Genomic DNA, 23,408 nt, shown 5'->3' with positions numbered 1-23,408 from the left:
TGTTGGATCAGTGTAACTCGAATCCATCTGTCCTGTCTTGGCGTCGTTACTCGGGGACGTCCTGAACGTGGGTGGTCGGCAACGTCATTTGTGTTCTGATAACGCCTCACCAATGCCGATATTGTGTTACGATGGCACTGGAAATGTGTTGCCACCTGTTGTTGCCTCATTCCCGCTCAGATCATTCCAATGGCTTCATGACGCTGTGCAGCTGTCAATCTTGGCATGATTTGCTTGTGATATGCTTGTGTCTGCGCCTGAGTAGTTTTGAATTTTTGAATGACCACAGATCATGCTTTCCAAAGTGACAGCGAATTTTGAGTTGAACATGCTGTGTACAGCTGCACAGGATGCACGTGCAGTAACACATTGCACGTCCATAGGCCCCTATCAATGACGTCATATCGCATGGCACGTGCATGAGCGTTTGAATGTCTCCAATAATTGCTGTGTTCAAACCTATCTTTCATATATGGACGGTGTGCCCTTATATCTATATTTTCTCCGTGCACAGTTTCTTTATGTGGCTAGTATATTTTAACGACGCAGAAATAAAGCTGTTTAGAGTATATGTTAAAGATGCGGTTCTGTTCCTGTAAAAAAAATCTTCTGACCCAGTTGGTCTTCCAGGTCAGAGTGGAGTCCTGTTTGTCATAACAGCCGACTCCATGCATAGCATCATATTCAGATATCATGGAGTGTTACCTGTCAGAGACTTGATCATGCACAGGCTGCCCTGATATAACAGGAATATTGCTGTCTTGGCACTTGGTGCTCATGCCACTGACATTCTTTAACTATTTGCATTGCATGATGTACCTGTACACGTTCCTTATTTGTAAGATGTCGTACACATGACCAGCAGTCGTCCTTTGTGTTACAGCAGACACTGACCTCCAGACTCCGGACACTGACCTCATTGCTGCCTGCAGGGAGGGGAATCTACAGAGAGTGAGGAACATCCTGGATCAGAGACTGGAGGACATCAACAAGAAAGACTGCGGTGGGATGACACCAGTGATGTGGGCAGCAAGGAGGGGGCACAGAGAAGTGTTGGACTTGCTTGTGAAGAAAGGGGCTGATGTGTCAGTAAAGGATAAGGACGGACACAACATTCTTCACTGGGCCTGCTATGGATCTAATTTTGCAATGGTGAAGTATGTCCTGTCACTGGGCAAGGTGGACATTAACAACACAGGACAGGACGGGAGGACACCGGCAATGTTCGTAGCTCGGCAGGGATATAGGAAACTGTTTCAGTTACTTGTAAGTAAAGGGGGTTTCCCATCAGAGATTGACAAGGATGGAAACAACATCCTGATACTGGCCTGTTGGGGTGGGAATGAGGAGATTGTGAAGTATATGCTCTCACATAAAACTGTAGACATCAATGGTAGAGGACAGTCCAACAGGACTCCATTGATGGCAGCAGCATACCGGGGAAATGAAAAGGTGGTTGATCTACTTGTGAAAGAAGGAGCTGATCTGACACTACTAGATGCTGCTGGAGACAACGTCCTCCATGTGGCCTGTCTAGGGGGATATGAGGACATTGTTAAGCGTGTCGTGGACTTGGTGGACATAAGCAGACCAGGACAATACAACAGGACGCCCTTGATGATGGCAGCAAGGCGGGGTGAGAAAGAAATATTTGAATTACTTGTGGAGAAAAAAGCTGCATCGTGTGTGGATGATGATGGTAACAACATCCTTCATCTGGCCAGTGAGGGAGGACATCTGGAGATAGTGAAGTCTATCCTCGAAAAGAAGGACATTCTGGACATCCACGCCAGGAACAAACACAATGAAACAGCAGCCATGCTGGCACCAAGGGGGAGTGAAGTGTCCGACCTTCTTGTGTCACGTTATAAAGTTCTCATGAAGTAAGTGAAACATTGAGGGCAGGTGAATACTCCAGCTGAGAACGTCTGTCTGACTTTGATAGAAAGGTTAAAACTGTTTAACGGACCACCTCCATGGGGAGACAGGTTGATGATGTTTTCCTGGTCCTCTGGTTACTTGAAATGTTCTGGGATGTTTTATACCCTACATGAATAGGCGGAAGTCAAATGAAGATAATCCAATACATTCCTATGTATACATGCAGCTCTGATTGGGTTAGTCTGAACTCAATAACTATTCCCAGTTCAATCCATCTGCTGACAGAATAGCATTTGTACTGATAGAACATGCATTGAGTTCGTCATGGCGGTGTTGTATCTGCTGATGTATGCTTGAATATATGGTGTATACCCTGGTACTTTGTTATGTTGATCAGTATATTAGGTGCAATTAGACTTGACTGACTTTACAGATTGTTATCTGATTGATTCAGGCGAGTAGCTTTTGTATGTTTAGTGAGAGTAGTCAGCTTATAGGCTAAGCATGACATCATAATGGAAGCCAGTTTTGAATGATAATGTGTTGAATGTGGATATTTTTTTATCGGAAACAAAACCATTATAAACATACATTTGCTTCACAGTTGCGTACACCTCTTGGCTGTGTTTTAGAAGAAATTAGTTTGTCACAAGATATTCATAAATTGAATGTGTAACATTATTGATAACTATATAATGTATTATTTATATTTTTCTGCCTTTCAGATATTACTTGGTATTTTTTGTATTGGAACAAAACTGAATCTAACAATTGATTCAGTCTGCCCCCACCTAACGCAGGTCTCACTGTACATCCCTCGGCACTTGCCGGTTGCCATTGACAACCATGATTACGAGAACACTTGATGTCTTACAAAGCACCAGATGCATTCTGACACATACGTCATTTATATTTATTTGCTCAAATTCGAACACGTTTTAATATAAATGTCAATGATGTTGTCATGTCTGACTTTTGTCTAAAGCTTGAATAAAATAACTACAGTTTGAGTCTTCTTGTCATTTCACCAGACATCCTATGGTCTGCCATACACCGACACAGGTCAGTGGATCATGTATCATCCACACAGTGGGTCAGTGGATCATGTAACATCCACACAGTGGGTCAGTGGATCATGTTACATCCACACAGTGGATCATGTAACATCCACACAGTTGGTCAGTGGATCATGTAACACCCACACAGCAGGTCAGTGGATCATGTAACATCCACACAGTAGGTCAGTGGATCATGTAACATCCACACAGTGGGTCAGTGGATCATGTATCATCCACACAGTGGGTCAGTGGATCATGTATCATCCACACAGTGGATCATGTAACATCCACACAGTGTGTCAGTGGATCATGTAACATCCACACAGCAGGTCAGTGGATCATGTAACATCCACACAGTAGGTCAGTGGATCATGTAACATCCACACAGTGGGTCAGTGGATCATGTAACATCCACACAGTGTGTCAGTGGATCATGTAACATCCACACAGTTGGTCAGTGGATCATGTAACATCCACACAGTGGGTCAGTGGATCATGTAACATCCACACAGTGGGTCAATGGATCATGTAACATCCACACAGTAGGTCAGTGGATCATGTAACATCCACACAGTGTGTCAATGGATCATGTAACATCCACAAAGTGGGTCAGTGGATCATGTTCCATCCACACAGTGGGTCAGTGGATCATGTATCATCCACACAGTGGATCATGTAACATCCACACATTAGGGCAGTGGATCATGTAACATCCACACAGTGGGTCAGTGGATCATGTAACATCCACACAGTAGGTCAGTGGATCATGTAACATCCACACAGTGGGTCAGTGGATCATGTAACATCCACACAGTAGGGCAGTGGATCATGTAACATCCACACAGTTGGTCAGTGGATCATGTTACATCCACACAGTAGGTCAGTGGATCATGTAACATCCACACAATGGGTCAGTGGATCATGTAACATCCACACAGTGGGTCAGTGGATCATGTAACATCCACACAGTGGGTCAGTGGATCATGTAACATCAACACAGTAGGGCAGTGGATCATGTAACATCCACACAGTAGGGCAGTGGATCATGTAACATCCACACAGGTCAGTGGATCACGTAACATCCACACAGTGGGTCAGTGGATCATGTAACATCCACACAGTGGGTCAGTGGATCATGTTACATCCACACAGTGGATCATGTAACATCCACACAGTGGGTCAGTGGATCATGTAACATCCACACAGTAGGGCAGTGGATCATGTAACATCCACACAGGTCAGTGGATCACGTAACATCCACACAGTGGGTCAGTGGATCATGTAACATCCACACAGTGGGTCAGTGGATCATGTAACATCCACACAGTAGGGCAGTGGATCATGTAACATCCACACAGTTGGTCAGTGGATCAGTGGATCATGTAACATCCACACAGTGGGTCATTGGATCATGTAACATCCACACAGTGGGTCAGTGGATCATGTAACATCCACACAGTAGGGCAGTGGATCATGTAACATCCACACAGTGGGTCAGTGGATCATGTAACATCCACACAGTGGGTCAGTGGATGATGTAACATCCACACAGTAGGTCAGTGGATCATGTAACATCCACACAGTAGGTCAGTGGATCATGTAACATCCACACAGTGGGTCAGTGGATCATGTAACATCCACACAGTGGATCATGTAACATCCACACAGTAGGGCAGTGGATCATGTAACATCCACACAGTGGGTCAGTGGATCATGTAACATCCACACAGTGGGTCAGTGGATCATGTAACATCCACACAGTGGGTCAGTGGATCATGTAACATCCACACAGTGGGTCAGTGGATCATGTAACATCCACACAGTGGGTCAGTGGATCATGTAACATCCACACAGTGGATCATGTAACATCCACACAGTAGGGCACTGGATCATGTAACATCCACACAGTGGGTCAGTGGATCATGTGACATCCACACAGTAGGTCAGTGGATCATGTAACATCCACACAGTAGGTCAGTGGATCATGTAACATCCACACAGTGGGTCAGTGGATGATGTAACATCCACACAGTGGGTCAGTGGATCATGTAACATCCATACAGTGGGTCAGTGGATGATGTAACATCCACACAGTGGGTCAGTGGATGATGTAACATCCACACAGTAGGGCAGTGGATGATGTAACATCCACACAGTGGGTCAGTGGATGATGTAACATCCACACAGTAGGGCAGTGGATCATGTAACATCCACACAGTAGGGCAGTGGATCATGTAACATCCACACAGTAGGGTAGTGGATCATGTTACATCCACACAGTAGGGCAGTGGATCATGTAACATCCACACAGTAGGGTAGTGGATCATGTTACATCCACACAGTGGGTCAGTGGATCATGTAACATCCACACAGTAGGGTAGTGGATCATGTAACATCCACACAGTAGGGTAGTGGATCATGTAACATCCACACAGTAGGGCAGTGGATCATGTAACATCCACACAGTAGGGCAGTGGATCATGTAACATCCACACAGTAGGGTAGTGGATCATGTTACATCCACACAGTAGGTCAGTGGATCATGTAACATCCACAGTGGGTGAGTGGATCATGTAACATCCACACAGTAGGTCAGTGGATCATGTAACATCCACAGTGGGTCAGTGGATCATGTAACATCCACACAGTAGCTCAGTGGATCATGTAACATCCACACAGTGGGTCAGTGAATCATGTAACATCCACACAGTAGGTCAGTGGATCATGTAACATCCACAGTGGGTCAGTGGATCACGTAATATCCACACAATGGGTCAGTGGATCATGTAACATCCACAAAGTGGGTCAGTGGATCATGTAACATCCACACAGTGGGTCATGTAACATCCACACAGTGGGTCAGTGGATCATATGACATCCACACAGTGGATCATGTAACATCCACACAGTGGGTCAGTGGATCATGTAACATCCACACAGTGGGTCAGTGAATCACGTAACATCCAAACAGTAGGTCAGTGGATCATGTAACATCCACAGTGGGTCAGAGGATGATGTAACATCCACACAGTAGGGCAGTGGATCATGTAACATCCACACAGCGGGTCATGTAACATCCACACAGTGGATCATGTAACATCCACACAGTAGGTCAGTGGATCATGTAACTTTCACACAGTGGGTCAGTGGATCATGTAACATCCACACAGTGGAACATGAAACATCCACACAGTGGGTCAGTGGATCATGTGACATCCACACAGTGGTCAGTGGATCATGTAACATCCACACAGTAGGGCAGTGGATGATGTAACATCCACACAGTAGGGCAGTGGATCATGTTACATCCACACAGTAGGTCAGTGGATCATGTAACATCCACACAGTGGGTCAGTGGATCATGTAACATCAACACAGTAGGGCAGTGCATCATGTAACATCCACACAGTAGGGCAGTGGATCATGTAACATCCACACAGGTCAGTGGATCATGTAACATCCACACAGTGGGTCAGTGGATCATGTAACATCCACACAGTGGGTCAGTGGATCATGTTACATCCACGCAGTGGATCATGTAACATCCACACAGTGGGTCAGTGGATCATGTAACATCCACACAGTGGGTCAGTGGATCATGTAACATCCACACAGTGGGTCAGTGGATCATGTAACATCCACACAGTGGGTCAGTGGATCATGTAACATCCACACAGTGGGTCAGTGGATCATCTAACATCCACACAGTGGGTCAGTGGATCATGTAACATCCACAGTGGGTCAGTGGATCATGTCACATCTACACAGTAGGGCAGTGGATCATGTAACATCCACACAATGGGTCAGTGGATCATCTTACATCAACACAGTAGGTCAGTGAATCATGTCACATCCACACAGTGGGTCAGTGGATCATGTAACATCCACACAGTAGATCAGTGGATCATGTAACATCCACACAGTGGGTCAGTGGATCATGTAACATCCACAGTGGGTCAGTGGATCATGTAACATCTACACAGTAGGGCAGTGGATCATGTAACATCCACACAATGGGTCAGTGGATCATCTTACATCAACACAGTAGGTCAGTGGATCATGTTACATCCACACAGTGGGTCAGTGGGTCATGTAACATCCACAGTGGATCATGTAACATCCACACAGTGGGTCAGTGGATGATGTAACATCCATACAGTGGATCATGTAACATCCACACAGTAGGTCAGTGGATGATGTAACATCCACACAGTGGATCATGTAACATCCACACAGTAGGTCAGTGGATCATGTAACATCCACACAGTAGGTCAGTGGATCATGTGACATCCACACAGTGGTCAGTGGATCATGTAACATCCATACAGTGGGTCAGTGGATGATGTAACATCCACACAGTGGGTCAGTGGATCATGTAACATCCATACAGTGGGTCAGTGGATCATGTTACATCCACACAGTGGGTAAGTGGATGATGTAACATCCATACAGTAGGTCAGTGGATCATGTAACATCCATACAGTGGGTCAGTGGATCATGTTACATCCACACAGTGGGTCAGTGGATGATGTAACATCCACACAGTGGATCATGTTACATCCATACAGTTGGTCAGTGGATGATGTAACATCCACACAGTTGGTCAGTGGATCATGTAACATCCATACAGTGGGTCAGTGGATGATGTAACATCCACACAGTGGATCATGTAACATCCACACAGTGGGTCAGTGGATGATGTAACATCCATACAGTGGATCATGTAACATCCACACAGTAGGTCAGTGGATGATGTAACATCCATACAGTGGATCATGTAACATCCACACAGTGGGTCAGTGGATCATGTAACATCCACACAGTAGGTCAGTGGATCATGTAACATCCACACAGTGGGTCAGTGGATGATGTAACATCCACACAGTGGGTCAGTGGATGATGTAACATCCACACAGTAGGTCAGTGGATCATGTAACATCCACACAGTGGGTCAGTGGATCATGTAACATCCACACAGTGGGTCAGTGGATGATGTAACATCCACACAGTGGGTCAGTGGATGATGTAACATCCACACAGTAGGTCAGTGGATCATGTAACATCCACACAGTGGGTCAGTGGATCATGTAACATCCATATAGTGGGTCAGTGGATCATGTAACATCCACACAGTGGGTCAGTGGATGATGTAACATCCACACAGTGGATCAGTGGATGATGTAACATCCACACAGTGGGTCAGTGGATGATGTTACATCCACACAGTGGGTCAGTGGATGATGTAACATCCACACAGTGGGTCAGTGGATCATGTAACATCCACACAGTGGATCAGTGGATGATGTAACATCCACACAGTGGGTCAGTGGATCATGTAACATCTACACAGTAGGGCAGTGGATCATGTAACATCCACACAATGGGTCAGTGGATCATCTTACATCAACACAGTAGGTCAGTGGATCATGTTACATCCACACAGTGGGTCAGTGGGTCATGTAACATCCACAGTGGATCATGTAACATCCACACAGTGGGTCAGTGGATGATGTAACATCCATACAGTGGATCATGTAACATCCACACAGTAGGTCAGTGGATGATGTAACATCCACACAGTGGATCATGTAACATCCACACAGTAGGTCAGTGGATCATGTAACATCCACACAGTAGGTCAGTGGATCATGTGACATCCACACAGTGGTCAGTGGATCATGTAACATCCATACAGTGGGTCAGTGGATGATGTAACATCCACACAGTGGGTCAGTGGATCATGTAACATCCATACAGTGGGTCAGTGGATCATGTTACATCCACACAGTGGGTAAGTGGATGATGTAACATCCATACAGTAGGTCAGTGGATCATGTAACATCCATACAGTGGGTCAGTGGATCATGTTACATCCACACAGTGGGTCAGTGGATGATGTAACATCCACACAGTGGATCATGTTACATCCATACAGTTGGTCAGTGGATGATGTAACATCCACACAGTTGGTCAGTGGATCATGTAACATCCATACAGTGGGTCAGTGGATGATGTAACATCCACACAGTGGATCATGTAACATCCACACAGTGGGTCAGTGGATGATGTAACATCCATACAGTGGATCATGTAACATCCACACAGTAGGTCAGTGGATGATGTAACATCCATACAGTGGATCATGTAACATCCACACAGTGGGTCAGTGGATCATGTAACATCCACACAGTAGGTCAGTGGATCATGTAACATCCACACAGTGGGTCAGTGGATGATGTAACATCCATACAGTGGATCATGTAACATCCACACAGTAGGTCAGTGGATGATGTAACATCCATACAGTGGATCATGTAACATCCACACAGTGGGTCAGTGGATCATGTAACATCCACACAGTAGGTCAGTGGATCATGTAACATCCACACAGTGGGTCAGTGGATGATGTAACATCCACACAGTGGGTCAGTGGATGATGTAACATCCACACAGTAGGTCAGTGGATCATGTAACATCCACACAGTGGGTCAGTGGATCATGTAACATCCACACAGTGGGTCAGTGGATGATGTAACATCCACACAGTGGGTCAGTGGATGATGTAACATCCACACAGTAGGTCAGTGGATCATGTAACATCCACACAGTGGGTCAGTGGATCATGTAACATCCATATAGTGGGTCAGTGGATCATGTAACATCCACACAGTGGGTCAGTGGATGATGTAACATCCACACAGTGGATCAGTGGATGATGTAACATCCACACAGTGGGTCAGTGGATGATGTTACATCCACACAGTGGGTCAGTGGATGATGTAACATCCACACAGTGGGTCAGTGGATCATGTAACATCCACACAGTGGATCAGTGGATGATGTAACATCCACACAGTGGGTCAGTGGATGATGTAACATCCACACAGTAGGTCAGTGGATCATGTAACATCCACACAGTGGGTCAGTGGATCATGTAACATCCACACAGTAGGTCAGTGGATCATGTAACATCCACCCAGTGGATCAGTGGATGATGTAACATCCACACAGTGGGTCAGTGGATGATGTAACATCCACACAGTAGGTCAGTGGATCATGTAACATCCACACAGTGGGTCAGTGGATCATGTAACATCCACACAGTGGTTCAGTGGATGATGTAACATCCACACAGTGGGTCAGTGGATCATGTAACATCCACACAGTGGGTCAGTGGATCATGTAACATCCACACAGTGGGTCAGTGGATCATGTAACATCCACACAGTGGGTCAGTGGATCATGTAACATCCACACAGTGGGTCAGTGGATGATGTAACATCCACACAGTGGGTCAGTGGATGATGTAACATCCACACAGTGGGTCAGTGGATGATGTAACATCCACACAGTAGGGCAGTGGATCATGTAACATCCACACAGTAGGGCAGTGGATCATGTAACATCCACACAGTAGGGTAGTGGATCATGTTACATCCACACAGTAGGGCAGTGGATCATGTAACATCCACACAGTAGGGTAGTGGATCATGTTACATCCACACAGTGGGTCAGTGGATCATGTAACATCCACACAGTAGGGTAGTGGATCATGTAACATCCACACAGTAGGGCAGTGGATCATGTAACATCCACACAGTAGGGCAGTGGATCATGTAACATCCACACAGTAGGGCAGTGGATCATGTAACATCCACACAGTAGGGTAGTGGATCATGTTACATCCACACAGTAGGTCAGTGGATCATGTAACATCCACAGTGGGTGAGTGGATCATGTAACATCCACACAGTAGGTCAGTGGATCATGTAACATCCACAGTGGGTCAGTGGATCATGTAACATCCACACAGTAGCTCAGTGGATCATGTAACATCCACACAGTTGGTCAGTGGATCATGTAACATCCACACAGTAGGTCAGTGGATCATGTAACATCCACAGTGGGTCAGTGGATCACGTAATATCCACACAATGGGTCAGTGGATCATGTAACATCCACAAAGTGGGTCAGTGGATCATGTAACATCCACACAGTGGGTCATGTAACATCCACACAGTGTGTCAGTGGATCATATGACATCCACACAGTGGATCATGTAACATCCACACAGTGGGTCAGTGGATCATGTAACATCCACACAGTGGGTCAGTGGATCATGTAACATCCACACAGTGGGTCAGTGGATCAGGTAACATCCAAACAGTAGGTCAGTGGATCATGTAACATCCACAGTGGGTCAGTGGATGATGTAACATCCACACAGTAGGGCAGTGGATCATGTAACATCCACACAGCGGGTCATGTAACATCCACACAGTGGATCATGTAACATCCACACAGTAGGTCAGTGGATCATGTAACTTTCACACAGTGGGTCAGTGGATCATGTAACATCCACACAGTGGAACATGTAACATCCACACAGTGGGTCAGTGGATCATGTGACATCCACACAGTGGTCAGTGGATCATGTAACATCCACACAGTGTGTCAGTGGATGATGTAACATCCACACAGTAGGGCAGTGGATGATGTAACATCCACACAGTAGGGCAGTGGATCATGTTACATCCACACAGTAGGTCAGTGGATCATGTAACATCCACACAGTGGGTCAGAGGATCATGTAACATCAACACAGTAGGGCAGTGGATCATGTAACATCCACACAGTAGGTCAGTGGATCATGTAACATCCACACAGGTCAGTGGATCATGTAACATCCACACAGTGGGTCAGTGGATCATGTAACATCCACACAGTGGGTCAGTGGATCATGTTACATCCACGCAGTGGATCATGTAACATCCACACAGTGGGTCAGTGGATCATGTAACATCCACACAGTGGGTCAGTGGATCATGTAACATCCACACAGTGGGTCAGTGGATCATGTAACATCCACACAGTGGGTCAGTGGATCATGTAACATCCACACAGTGGGTCAGTGGATCATGTAACATCCACACAGTGGGTCAGTGGATCATGTAACATCCACAGTGGGTCAGTGGATCATGTAACATCTACACAGTAGGGCAGTGGATCATGTAACATCCACACAATGGGTCAGTGGATCATCTTACATCAACACAGTAGGTCAGTGAATCATGTCACATCCACACAGTGGGTCAGTGGATCATGTAACATCCACACAGTAGATCAGTGGATCATGTAACATCCACACAGTGGGTCAGTGGATCATGTAACATCCACAGTGGGTCAGTGGATCATGTAACATCTACACAGTAGGGCAGTGGATCATGTAACATCCACACAATGGGTCAGTGGATCATCTTACATGAACACAGTAGGTCAGTGGATCATGTTACATCCACAGTTGGTCAGTGGATCATGTAACATCCACACAGTGGGTCAGTGGATCATGTTACATCCACAGTGGGTCAATGGATCATGTAACATCCACACAGTGGGTCAGTGGACCATGTAACATCCACAGTGGATCAGTGGATCATGTAACATCCACAGTGGGTCAGTGGATCATGTAACATCCACACAGTAGGTCAGTGGATCATGTTACATCCACACAGTAGGGCAGTGGATCATGTAACATCCACACAGTAGATCAGTGGATCATGTAACATCCACACAGTAGGGCAGTGGATCATGTAACATCCACACAGTAGGGCAGTGGATCATGTTACATCCATACCGTGGGTTAGTGGATCATGTAACATCCACACAGTGGGTCAGTGGATCATGTAACATCCACACAGTGGGTCAGTGGATCATGTAACATCCACACAGTAGGGCAGTGGATCATGTAACATCCACACATTAGGACAGTGGATCATGTAACATCCACACAGTGGGTCAGTGGATCATGTTACATCCACAGTTGGTCAGTGGATCATGTAACATCCATACAGTTGGTCAGTGGATCACATAACATCCACAGTGGGTCAGTGGATCATGTAACATCCACACAGTAGGTCAGTGAATCATGTCACATCCACCCAGTGGGTCAGTGGATCTTGTAAGATCCACATAGTGGGTCAGTGGATCATGTAAGATCCACACAGTGGGTCAGTGGATCATGTTACATCCACACAGTGGGTCAGTGGATCATGTAACATCCACACAGTAGGGCAGTGGATGATGTAACATCCACACAGTGGGTCAGTGGATCATGTTACATCCACACAGTGGGTTAGTGGATCATGTAACATCCACACAGTGGGTCAGTGGATCATGTAACATCCACACAGTGGGTCAGTGGATCATGTTACATCCACACAGTAGGGCAGTGGATCATGTTACATCCACACAGTAGGACAGTGGATCATGTAACATCCACACAGTGGGTCAGTGGATGATGTAACATCCACACAGTGGGTCAGTGGATCATGTAACATCCACACAGTAGGGCAGTGGATCATGTAACATCCACACAGTGGATCATGTAACATCCACACAGTAGGTCAGTGGATCATGTAACATCCACACAGTAGGTCATTGGATCGTGTAACATCCACACAGTGGGTCAGTGGATCATGTAACATCCACACAGTGGGTCAGTGGATGATGTAACATCCACACAGTGGATCATGTAACATCCACACAGTGGGTCAGTGGATCATGTTACATCCACACAGTGGGTCAGTGGATCATGTAACATCCACACAGTGGATCATGTAACATCCACACAGTGGGTCAGTGGATGATGTAACATCCATACAGTGGATCATGTAACATCCACACAGTAGGTCAGTGGATGATGTAACATCCACACAGTGGATCATGTAACATCCACACAGTAGGTCAGTGGATCATGTAACATCCACACAGTAGGTCAGTGGATCATGTGACATCCACACAGTGGTCAGTGGATCATGTAACATCCATACAGTGGGTCAGTGGATGATGTAACATCCACACAGTGGGTCAGTGGATCATGTAACATCCATACAGTGGGTCAGTGGATCATGTTACATCCACACAGTGGGTAAGTGGATGATGTAACATCCATACAGTAGGTCAGTGGATCATGTAACATCCATACAGTGGGTCAGTGGATCATGTTACATCCACACAGTGGGTCAGTGGATGATGTAACATCCACACAGTGGGTCAGTGGATCATGTTACATCCATACAGTGGGTCAGTGGATCATGTAACATCCATACAGTGGGTCAGTGGATCATGTTACATCCATACAGTGGGTCAGTGGATCATGTAACATCCACACAGTGGGTCAGTGGATCATGTTACATCCATACAGTTGGTCAGTGGATGATGTAACATCCACACAGTTGGTCAGTGGATCATGTAACATCCACACAGTAGGGCAGTGGATCATGTTACATCCACACAGTAGGGCAGTGGATGATGTAACATCCACACAGTGGATCATGTAACATCCACACAGTAGGTCAGTGGATGATGTAACATCCATACAGTGGATCATGTAACATCCACACAGTGGGTCAGTGGATCATGTTACATCCATACAGTTGGTCAGTGGATGATGTAACATCCACACAGTTGGTCAGTGGATCATGTAACATCCACACAGTAGGGCAGTGGATCATGTTACATCCACACAGTAGGGCAGTGGATGATGTAACATCCACACAGTGGATCATGTAACATCCACACAGTAGGTCAGTGGATGATGTAACATCCATACAGTGGATCATGTAACATCCACACAGTAGGTCAGTGGATCATGTAACATCCACACAGTGGGTCAGTGGAGGATGTAACATCCACACAGTGGGTCAGTGGATCATGTAACATCCACACAGTAGGTCAGTGGATCATGTAACATCCACACAGTGGGTCAGTGGATCATGTAACATCCATACAGTGGGTCAGTGGATGATGTAACATCCACACAGTGGATCATGTAACATCCACACAGTAGGTCAGTGGATGATGTAACATCCATACAGTGGATCATGTAACATCCACACAGTAGGTCAGTGGATCATGTAACATCCACACAGTGGGTCAGTGGAGGATGTAACATCCACACAGTGGGTCAGTGGATGATGTAACATCCACACAGTAGGTCAGTGGATCATGTAACATCCACACAGTGGGTCAGTGGATCATGTAACATCCATACAGTGGGTCAGTGGATCATGTAACATCCACACAGTGGGTCAGTGGATGATGTAACATCCACACAGTGGGTCAGTGGATCATGTAACATCCACACAGTAGGTCAGTGTATCATGTAACATCCACACAGTGTGTCAGTGGATCATGTAACATCCACACAGTGTGTCAGTGGATCATGTAACATCCACACAGGTCAGTGGATCATGTAACATCCACACAGTGGGTCAGTGGATCATGTATCATCCACACAGTGGGTCAGTGGATCATGTAACATCCACACAGTGGGTCAGTGGATCATGTAACATCCACACAGTAGGGCAGTGGATCATGTAACATCCCCACAGTGGGTCAGTGGATCATGTAACATCCACACAGTGGGTCAGTGGATCATGTAACATCCACACAGTTGGTCAGTGGATCATGTAACATCCACACAGTGGGTCAGTGGATCATGTAACATCCACACAGTGGATCATGTAACATCCACACAGTAGGGCAGTGGATCATGTAACATCCACACAGTGGGTCAGTGGATCATGTAACATCCACACAGTGGGTCAGTGGATCATGTAACATCCACACAGTGGGTCAGTGGATCATGTAACATCCACTCAGTGGGTCAGTGGATCATGTAACATCCACACAGTGGGTCAGTGGATCATGTAACATCCACACAGTGGATCATGTAACATCCACACAGTAGGGCAGTGGATCATGTAACATCCACACAGTGGGTCAGTGGATCATGTGACATCCACACAGTAGGTCAGTGGATCATGTAACATCCACACAGTAGGTCAGTGGATCATGTAACATCCACACAGTAGGTCAGTGGATCATGTGACATCCACACAGTAGGTCAGTGGATCATGTAACATCCACACAGTGGGTCAGTGGATCATGTAACATCCACACAGTAGGTCAGTGGATCATGTAACATCCACACAGTAGGTCAGTGGATCATGTGACATCCACACAGTGGTCAGTGGATCATGTAACATCCATACAGTGGGTCAGTGGATGATGTAACATCCACACAGTGGGTCAGTGGATCATGTAACATCCATACAGTGGGTCAGTGGATCATGTTACATCCACACAGTGGGTCAGTGGATGATGTAACATCCATACAGTAGGTCAGTGGATCATGTAACATCCATACAGTGGGTCAGTGGATCATGTTACATCCACACAGTGGGTCAGTGGATGATGTAACATCCACACAGTGGATCATGTTACATCCATACAGTTGGTCAGTGGATGATGTAACATCCACACAGTTGGTCAGTGGATCATGTAACATCCATACAGTGGGTCAGTGGATGATGTAACATCCATACAGTGGATCATGTAACATCCACACAGTGGATCATGTAACATCCACACAGTGGGTCAGTGGATGATGTAACATCCATACAGTGGATCATGTAACATCCACACAGTTGGTCAGTGGATGATGTAACATCCACACAGTGGATCATGTAACATCCACACAGTGTGTCAGTGCATGATGTAACATCCACACAGTGGGTCAGTGGATGATGTAACATCCACATAGTAGGTCAGTGGATCATGTAACATCCACACAGTGGGTCAGTGGATGATGTAACATCCACACAGTAGGTCAGTGGATCATGTAACATCCACACAGTGGGTCAGTGGATGATGTAACATCCACACAGTGGATCATGTAACATCCACACAGTGGATCAGTGGATGATGTAACATCCACACAGTGGGTCAGTGGATGATGTAACATCCACACAGTGGGTCAGTGGATGATGTAACATCCACACAGTGGGTCAGTGGATGATGTAACATCCACACAGTGGGTCAGTGGATGATGTAACATCCACACAGTGGGTCAATGGATCATATATCATCCACACAGTGTGTCAGTGGATCATGTAACATCCACACAGTGGGTCACTGGATCATGTATCATCCACACAGTGGGTCAGTGGATCATGTTACATCCACACAGTGGGTCAGTGGATCATGTATCATCCACACAGTGGGTCAGTGGATCATGTAACATCCACACAGTAGGTCAGTGGATCATGTAACATCCACACAGTGGGTCAGTGGATCATGTAACATCCACACAGTAGGTCAGTGGATCATGTAACATCCACACAGTGGGTCAGTGGATCATGTAACATCCACACAGTAGGGCAGTGGATCATGTAACATCCACACAGTAGGGCAGTGGATCATGTTACATCCACACAGTAGGTCAGTGGATCATGTAACATCCACACAGTAGGTCAGTGGATCATGTAACATCCACACAGTGGGTCAGTGGATCATGTAACATCAACACAGTAGGGCAGTGGATCATGTAACATCCACACAGTAGGGCAGTGGATCATGTAACATCCACACAGGTCAGTGGATCACGTAACATCCACACAGTGGGTCAGTGGATCATGTAACATCCACACAGTGGGTCAGTGGATCATGTTACATCCACACAGTGGATCATGTAACATCCACACAGTGGGTCAGTGGATCATGTAACATCCACACAGTAGGGCAGTGGATCATGTAACATCCACACAGGTCAGTGGATCACGTAACATCCACACAGTGGGTCAGTGGATCATGTTACATCCACACAGTGGATCATGTAACATCCACACAGTGGGTCAGTGGATCATGTAACATCCACACAGTAGGGCAGTGGATCATGTAACATCCACACAGGTCAGTGGATCACGTAACATCCACACAGTGGGTCAGTGGATCATGTTACATCCACACAGTGGGTCAGTGGATCATGTAACATCCACACAGTAGGGCAGTGGATCATGTAACATCCACACAGTAGGGCAGTGGATCATGTTACATCCACACAGTAGGTCAGTGGATCATGTAATATCCACACAGTAGGTCAGTGGATCATGTAACATCCACACAGTGGGTCAGTGGATCATGTAACATCAACACAGTAGGGCAGTGGATCATGTAACATCCACACAGTAGGGCAGTGGATCATGTAACATCCACACAGGTCAGTGGATCACGTAACATCCACACAGTGGGTCAGTGGATCATGTAACATCCACACAGTGGGTCAGTGGATCATGTTACATCCACACAGTGGATCATGTAACATCCACACAGTGGGTCAGTGGATCATGTAACATCCACACAGTAGGGCAGTGGATCATGTAACATCCACACAGGTCAGTGGATCACGTAACATCCACACAGTGGGTCAGTGGATCATGTAACATCCACACAGTGGGTCAGTGGATCATGTTACATCCACACAGTGGATCGTGTAACATCCACACAGTGGGTCAGTGGATCATGTAACATCCACACAGTAGGGCAGTGGATCATGTAACATCCATACAGTGGGTCAGTGGATCATGTAACATCCACACAGTGGGTCAGTGCATCATGTAACATCCACAGTGGGTCAGTGGATCATGTAACATCTACACAGTAGGGCAGTGGATCATGTAACATCAACGCAATGGGTCAGTGGATCATGTAACATCCACACAATGGGTCAGTGGATCATCTTACATCAACACAGTAGGTCAGTGGATCATGTAACATCCATACAGTGGGTCAGTGGATCACGTAACATCCACACAGTGGGTCAGTGGATCATGTAACATCCACACAGTGGGTCAGTGGATCATGTAACATCCACACAGTGGGTCAGTGGATCATGTAACATCCACACAGTGGATGATGTAAAATCCACACAGTGTGTCAGTGGATCATGTAACATCCACACAGTGGGTCAGTGGATCATGTAACATCCACACAGTGTGTCAGTGGATCATGTAACATCCACACAGTGGGTCAGTGGATCATGTAACATCCACACAGTTGGTCAGTGGATCATGTAACATCCACACAGTGGGTCAGTGGATCATGTAACATCCACACAGTGGGTCAGTGGATCATGTAACATCCACACAGTGGGTCAGTGGATCATGTAACATCCACACAGTAGGGCAGTGGATCATGTAACATCCACACAGTGGGTCAGTGGATCATGTAACATCCACACAGTGGGTCAGTGGATCATGTAACATCCACACAGTTGGTCAGTGGATCATGTAACATCCACACAGTGGGTCAGTGGATCATGTAACATCCACACAGTGGATCATGTAACATCCACACAGTAGGGCAGTGGATCATGTAACATCCACACAGTGGGTCAGTGGATCATGTAACATCCACACAGTGGGTCAGTGGATCATGTAACATCCACACAGTGGGTCAGTGGATCATGTAACATCCACTCAGTGGGTCAGTGGATCATGTAACATCCACACAGTGGGTCAGTGGATCATGTAACATCCACACAGTGGATCATGTAACATCCACACAGTAGGGCAGTGGATCATGTAACATCCACACAGTGGGTCAGTGGATCATGTGACATCCACACAGTAGGTCAGTGGATCATGTAACATCCACACAGTAGGTCAGTGGATCATGTAACATCCACACAGTAGGTCAGTGGATCATGTGACATCCACACAGTAGGTCAGTGGATCATGTAACATCCACACAGTGGGTCAGTGGATCATGTAACATCCACACAGTAGGTCAGTGGATCATGTAACATCCACACAGTAGGTCAGTGGATCATGTGACATCCACACAGTTTTCAGTGGATCATGTAACATCCATACAGTGGGTCAGTGGATGATGTAACATCCACACAGTGGGTCAGTGGATCATGTAACATCCATACAGTGGGTCAGTGGATCATGTAACATCCACACAGTGGGTCAGTGGATGATGTAACATCCATACAGTAGGTCAGTGGATCATGTAACATCCATACAGTGGGTCAGTGGATCATGTTACATCCACACAGTGGGTCAGTGGATGATGTAACATCCACACAGTGGATCATGTTACATCCATACAGTTGGTCAGTGGATGATGTAACATCCACACAGTTGGTCAGTGGATCATGTAACATCCATACAGTGGGTCAGTGGATGATGTAACATCCATACAGTGGATCATGTAACATCCACACAGTGGATCATGTAACATCCACACAGTGGGTCAGTGGATGATGTAACATCCATACAGTGGATCATGTAACATCCACACAGTTGGTCAGTGGATGATGTAACATCCACACAGTGGATCATGTAACATCCACACAGTGTGTCAGTGCATGATGTAACATCCACACAGTGGGTCAGTGGATGATGTAACATCCACACAGTAGGTCAGTGGATCATGTAACATCCACACAGTGGGTCAGTGGATGATGTAACATCCACACAGTAGGTCAGTGGATCATGTAACATCCACACAGTGGATCAGTGGATGATGTAACATCCACACAGTGGGTCAGTGGATGATGTAACATCCACACAGTGGGTCAGTGGATGATGTAACATCCACACAGTGGGTCAGTGGATGATGTAACATCCACACAGTGGGTCAGTGGATGATGTAACATCCACACAGTGGGTCAGTGGATGATGTAACATCCACACAGTGGGTCAGTGGATGATGTAACATCCACACAGTGGGTCAGTGGATCATGTAACATCCACACAGTGGGTCAGTGGATGATGTAACATCCACACAGTGGGTCAGTGGATGATGTAACATCCACACAGTAGGTCAGTGGATCATGTAACATCCACACAGTGGGTCAGTGGATGATGTAACATCCACACAGTAGGGCAGTGGATCATGTAACATCCACACAGTAGGGCAGTGGATCATGTAACATCCACACAGTAGGGTAGTGGATCATGTTACATCCACACAGTAGGGCACTGGATCATGTAACATCCACACAGTAGGGTAGTGGATCATGTTACATCCACACAGTGGGTCAGTGGATCATGTAACATCCACACAGTAGGGTAGTGGATCATGTAACATCCACACAGTAGGGCAGTGGATCATGTAACATCCACACAGTAGGGCAGTGCATCATGTAACATCCACACAGTAGGGCAGTGGATCATGTAACATCCACACAGTAGGTCAGTGGATCATGTAACATCCACAGTGGGTGAGTGGATCATGTAACATCCACACAGTAGGTCAGTGGATCATGTAACATCCACAGTGGGTCAGTGGATCATGTAACATCCACACAGTAGCTCAGTGGATCATGTAACATCCACACAGTGGGTCAGTGGATCATGTAACATCCACACAGTAGGTCAGTGGATCATGTAACATCCACAGTGGGTCAGTGGATCACGTAATATCCACACAACGGGTCAGTGGATCATGTAACATCCACAAAGTGGGTCAGTGGATCATGTAACATCCACACAGTGGGTCAGTGGATCATATGACATCCACACAGTGGATCATGTAACATCCACACAGTGGGTCAGTGGATCATGTAACATCCACACAGTGGGTCAGTGGATCATGTAACATCCACACAGTGGGTCAGTGGATCAGGTAACATCCAAACAGTAGGTCAGTGGATCATGTAACATCCACAGTGGGTCAGTGGATGATGTAACATCCACACAGTAGGGCAGTGGATCATGTAACATCCACACAGCGGGTCATGTAACATCCACACAGTGGATCATGTAACATCCACACAGTAGGTCAGTGGATCATGTAACTTTCACACAGTGGGTCAGTGGATCACGTAACATCCACACAGTGGAACATGTAACATCCACACAGTGGGTCAGTGGATGATGTAACATCCACACAGTGGTCAGTGGATCATGTAACATCCACACAGTGTGTCAGTGGATGATGTAACATCCACACAGTAGGGCAGTGGATGATGTAACATCCACACAGTAGGGCAGTGGATCATGTTACATCCACACAGTAGGTCAGTGGATCATGTAACATCCACACAGTGGGTCAGTGGATCATGTAACATCAACACAGTAGGGCAGTGCATCATGTAACATCCACACAGTAGGGCAGTGGATCATGTAACATCCACACAGGTCAGTGGATCATGTAACATCCACACAGTGGGTCAGTGGATCATGTAACATCCACACAGTGGGTCAGTGGATCATGTTACATCCACACAGTGGATCATGTAACATCCACACAGTGGGTCAGTGGATCATGTAACATCCACACAGTGGGTCAGTGGATCATGTTACATCCACACAGTGGATCATGTAACATCCACAGTGGGTCAGTGGATCATGTAACATCCACACAGTGGGTCAGTGGATCATGTAACATCCACACAGTGGGTCAGTGGATCATGTAACATCCACACAGTAGGGCAGTGGATCATGTAACATCCACACAGTAGGGTAGTGGATCATGTTACATCCACACAGTAGGTCAGTGGATCATGTAACATCCACAGTGGGTGAGTGGATCATGTAACATCCACACAGTAGGTCAGTGGATCATGTAACATCCACAGTGGGTCAGTGGATCATGTAACATCCACACAGTAGCTCAGTGGATCATGTAACATCCACACAGTGGGTCAGTGGATCATGTAACATCCACACAGTAGGTCAGTGGATCATGTAACATCCACAGTGGGTCAGTGGATCACGTAATATCCACACGAGTCAGTGGATCATGTAACATCCACAAAGTGGGTCAGTGGATCATGTAACATCCACACAGTGGGTCATGTAACATCCACACAGTGGGTCAGTGGATCATATGACATCCACACAGTGGATCATGTAACATCCACACAGTGGGTCAGTGGATCATGTAACATCCACACAGTGGGTCAGTGGATCAGGTAACATCCAAACAGTAGGTCAGTGGATCATGTAACATCCACAGTGGGTCAGTGGATGATGTAACATCCACACAGTAGGGCAGTGGATCATGTAACATCCACACAGCGGGTCATGTAACATCCACACAGTGGATCATGTAACATCCACACAGTAGGTCAGTGGATCATGTAACTTTCACACAGTGGGTCAGTGGATCATGTAACATCCACACAGTGGAACATGTAACATCCACACAGTGGGTCAGTGGATCATGTGACATCCACACAGTGGTCAGTGGATCATGTAACATCCACACAGTGTGTCAGTGGATGATGTAACATCCACACAGTAGGGCAGTGGATGATGTAACATCCACACAGTAGGGCAGTGGATCATGTTACATCCACACAGTAGGTCAGTGGATCATGTAACATCCACACAGTGGGTCAGTGGATCATGTAACATCAACACAGTAGGGCAGTGCATCATTTAACATCCACACAGTAGGGCAGTGGATCATGTAACATCCACACAGGTCAGTGGATCACGTAACATCCACACAGTGGGTCAGTGGATCATGCAACATCCACACAGTGGGTCAGTGGATCATGTTACATCCACACAGTTGATCATGTAACATCCACACAGTGGGTCAGTGGATCATGTAACATCCACACAGTGGGTCAGTGGATCATGTTACATCCACACAGTGGATCATGTA

At 46.2% G+C, this 23,408-nt stretch overlaps 1 protein-coding gene across 7 annotated transcripts in view; it reads left to right on the top strand.

The window, feature by feature from the left end:
• Window positions 1-2,891, top strand: part of LOC124117517 (ankyrin repeat domain-containing protein 50-like) — a 32,908-nt gene extending 30,017 nt beyond the window's left edge. For 6 of the 7 annotated variants that reach the window (XM_048390547.1, XM_048390543.1, XM_048390545.1 and 3 more), the window contains one exon: window positions 884-2,891. In XM_048390547.1, coding sequence (XP_048246504.1) covers window positions 884-1,887 — 1,004 coding nt within the window. In that variant the 3' untranslated portion in view covers window positions 1,888-2,891. The remainder of the gene's footprint in view (window positions 1-883) is intronic. The other variant, XM_048390549.1, reaches the window with a different exon arrangement.
• The last annotated feature ends 20,517 nt before the right edge of the window (window positions 2,892-23,408 follow it).

Source organism: Haliotis rufescens, unplaced genomic scaffold (assembly GCF_023055435.1).
Source record: "Haliotis rufescens isolate VD_foot unplaced genomic scaffold, xgHalRufe1.0.p SCAF_9, whole genome shotgun sequence".
Lineage (NCBI taxonomy): Eukaryota > Metazoa > Mollusca > Gastropoda > Lepetellida > Haliotidae > Haliotis > Haliotis rufescens.
The sequence above is the reverse complement of the archived record's forward strand: the minus strand, read 5'-3'. Positions and strand labels throughout refer to the sequence as shown.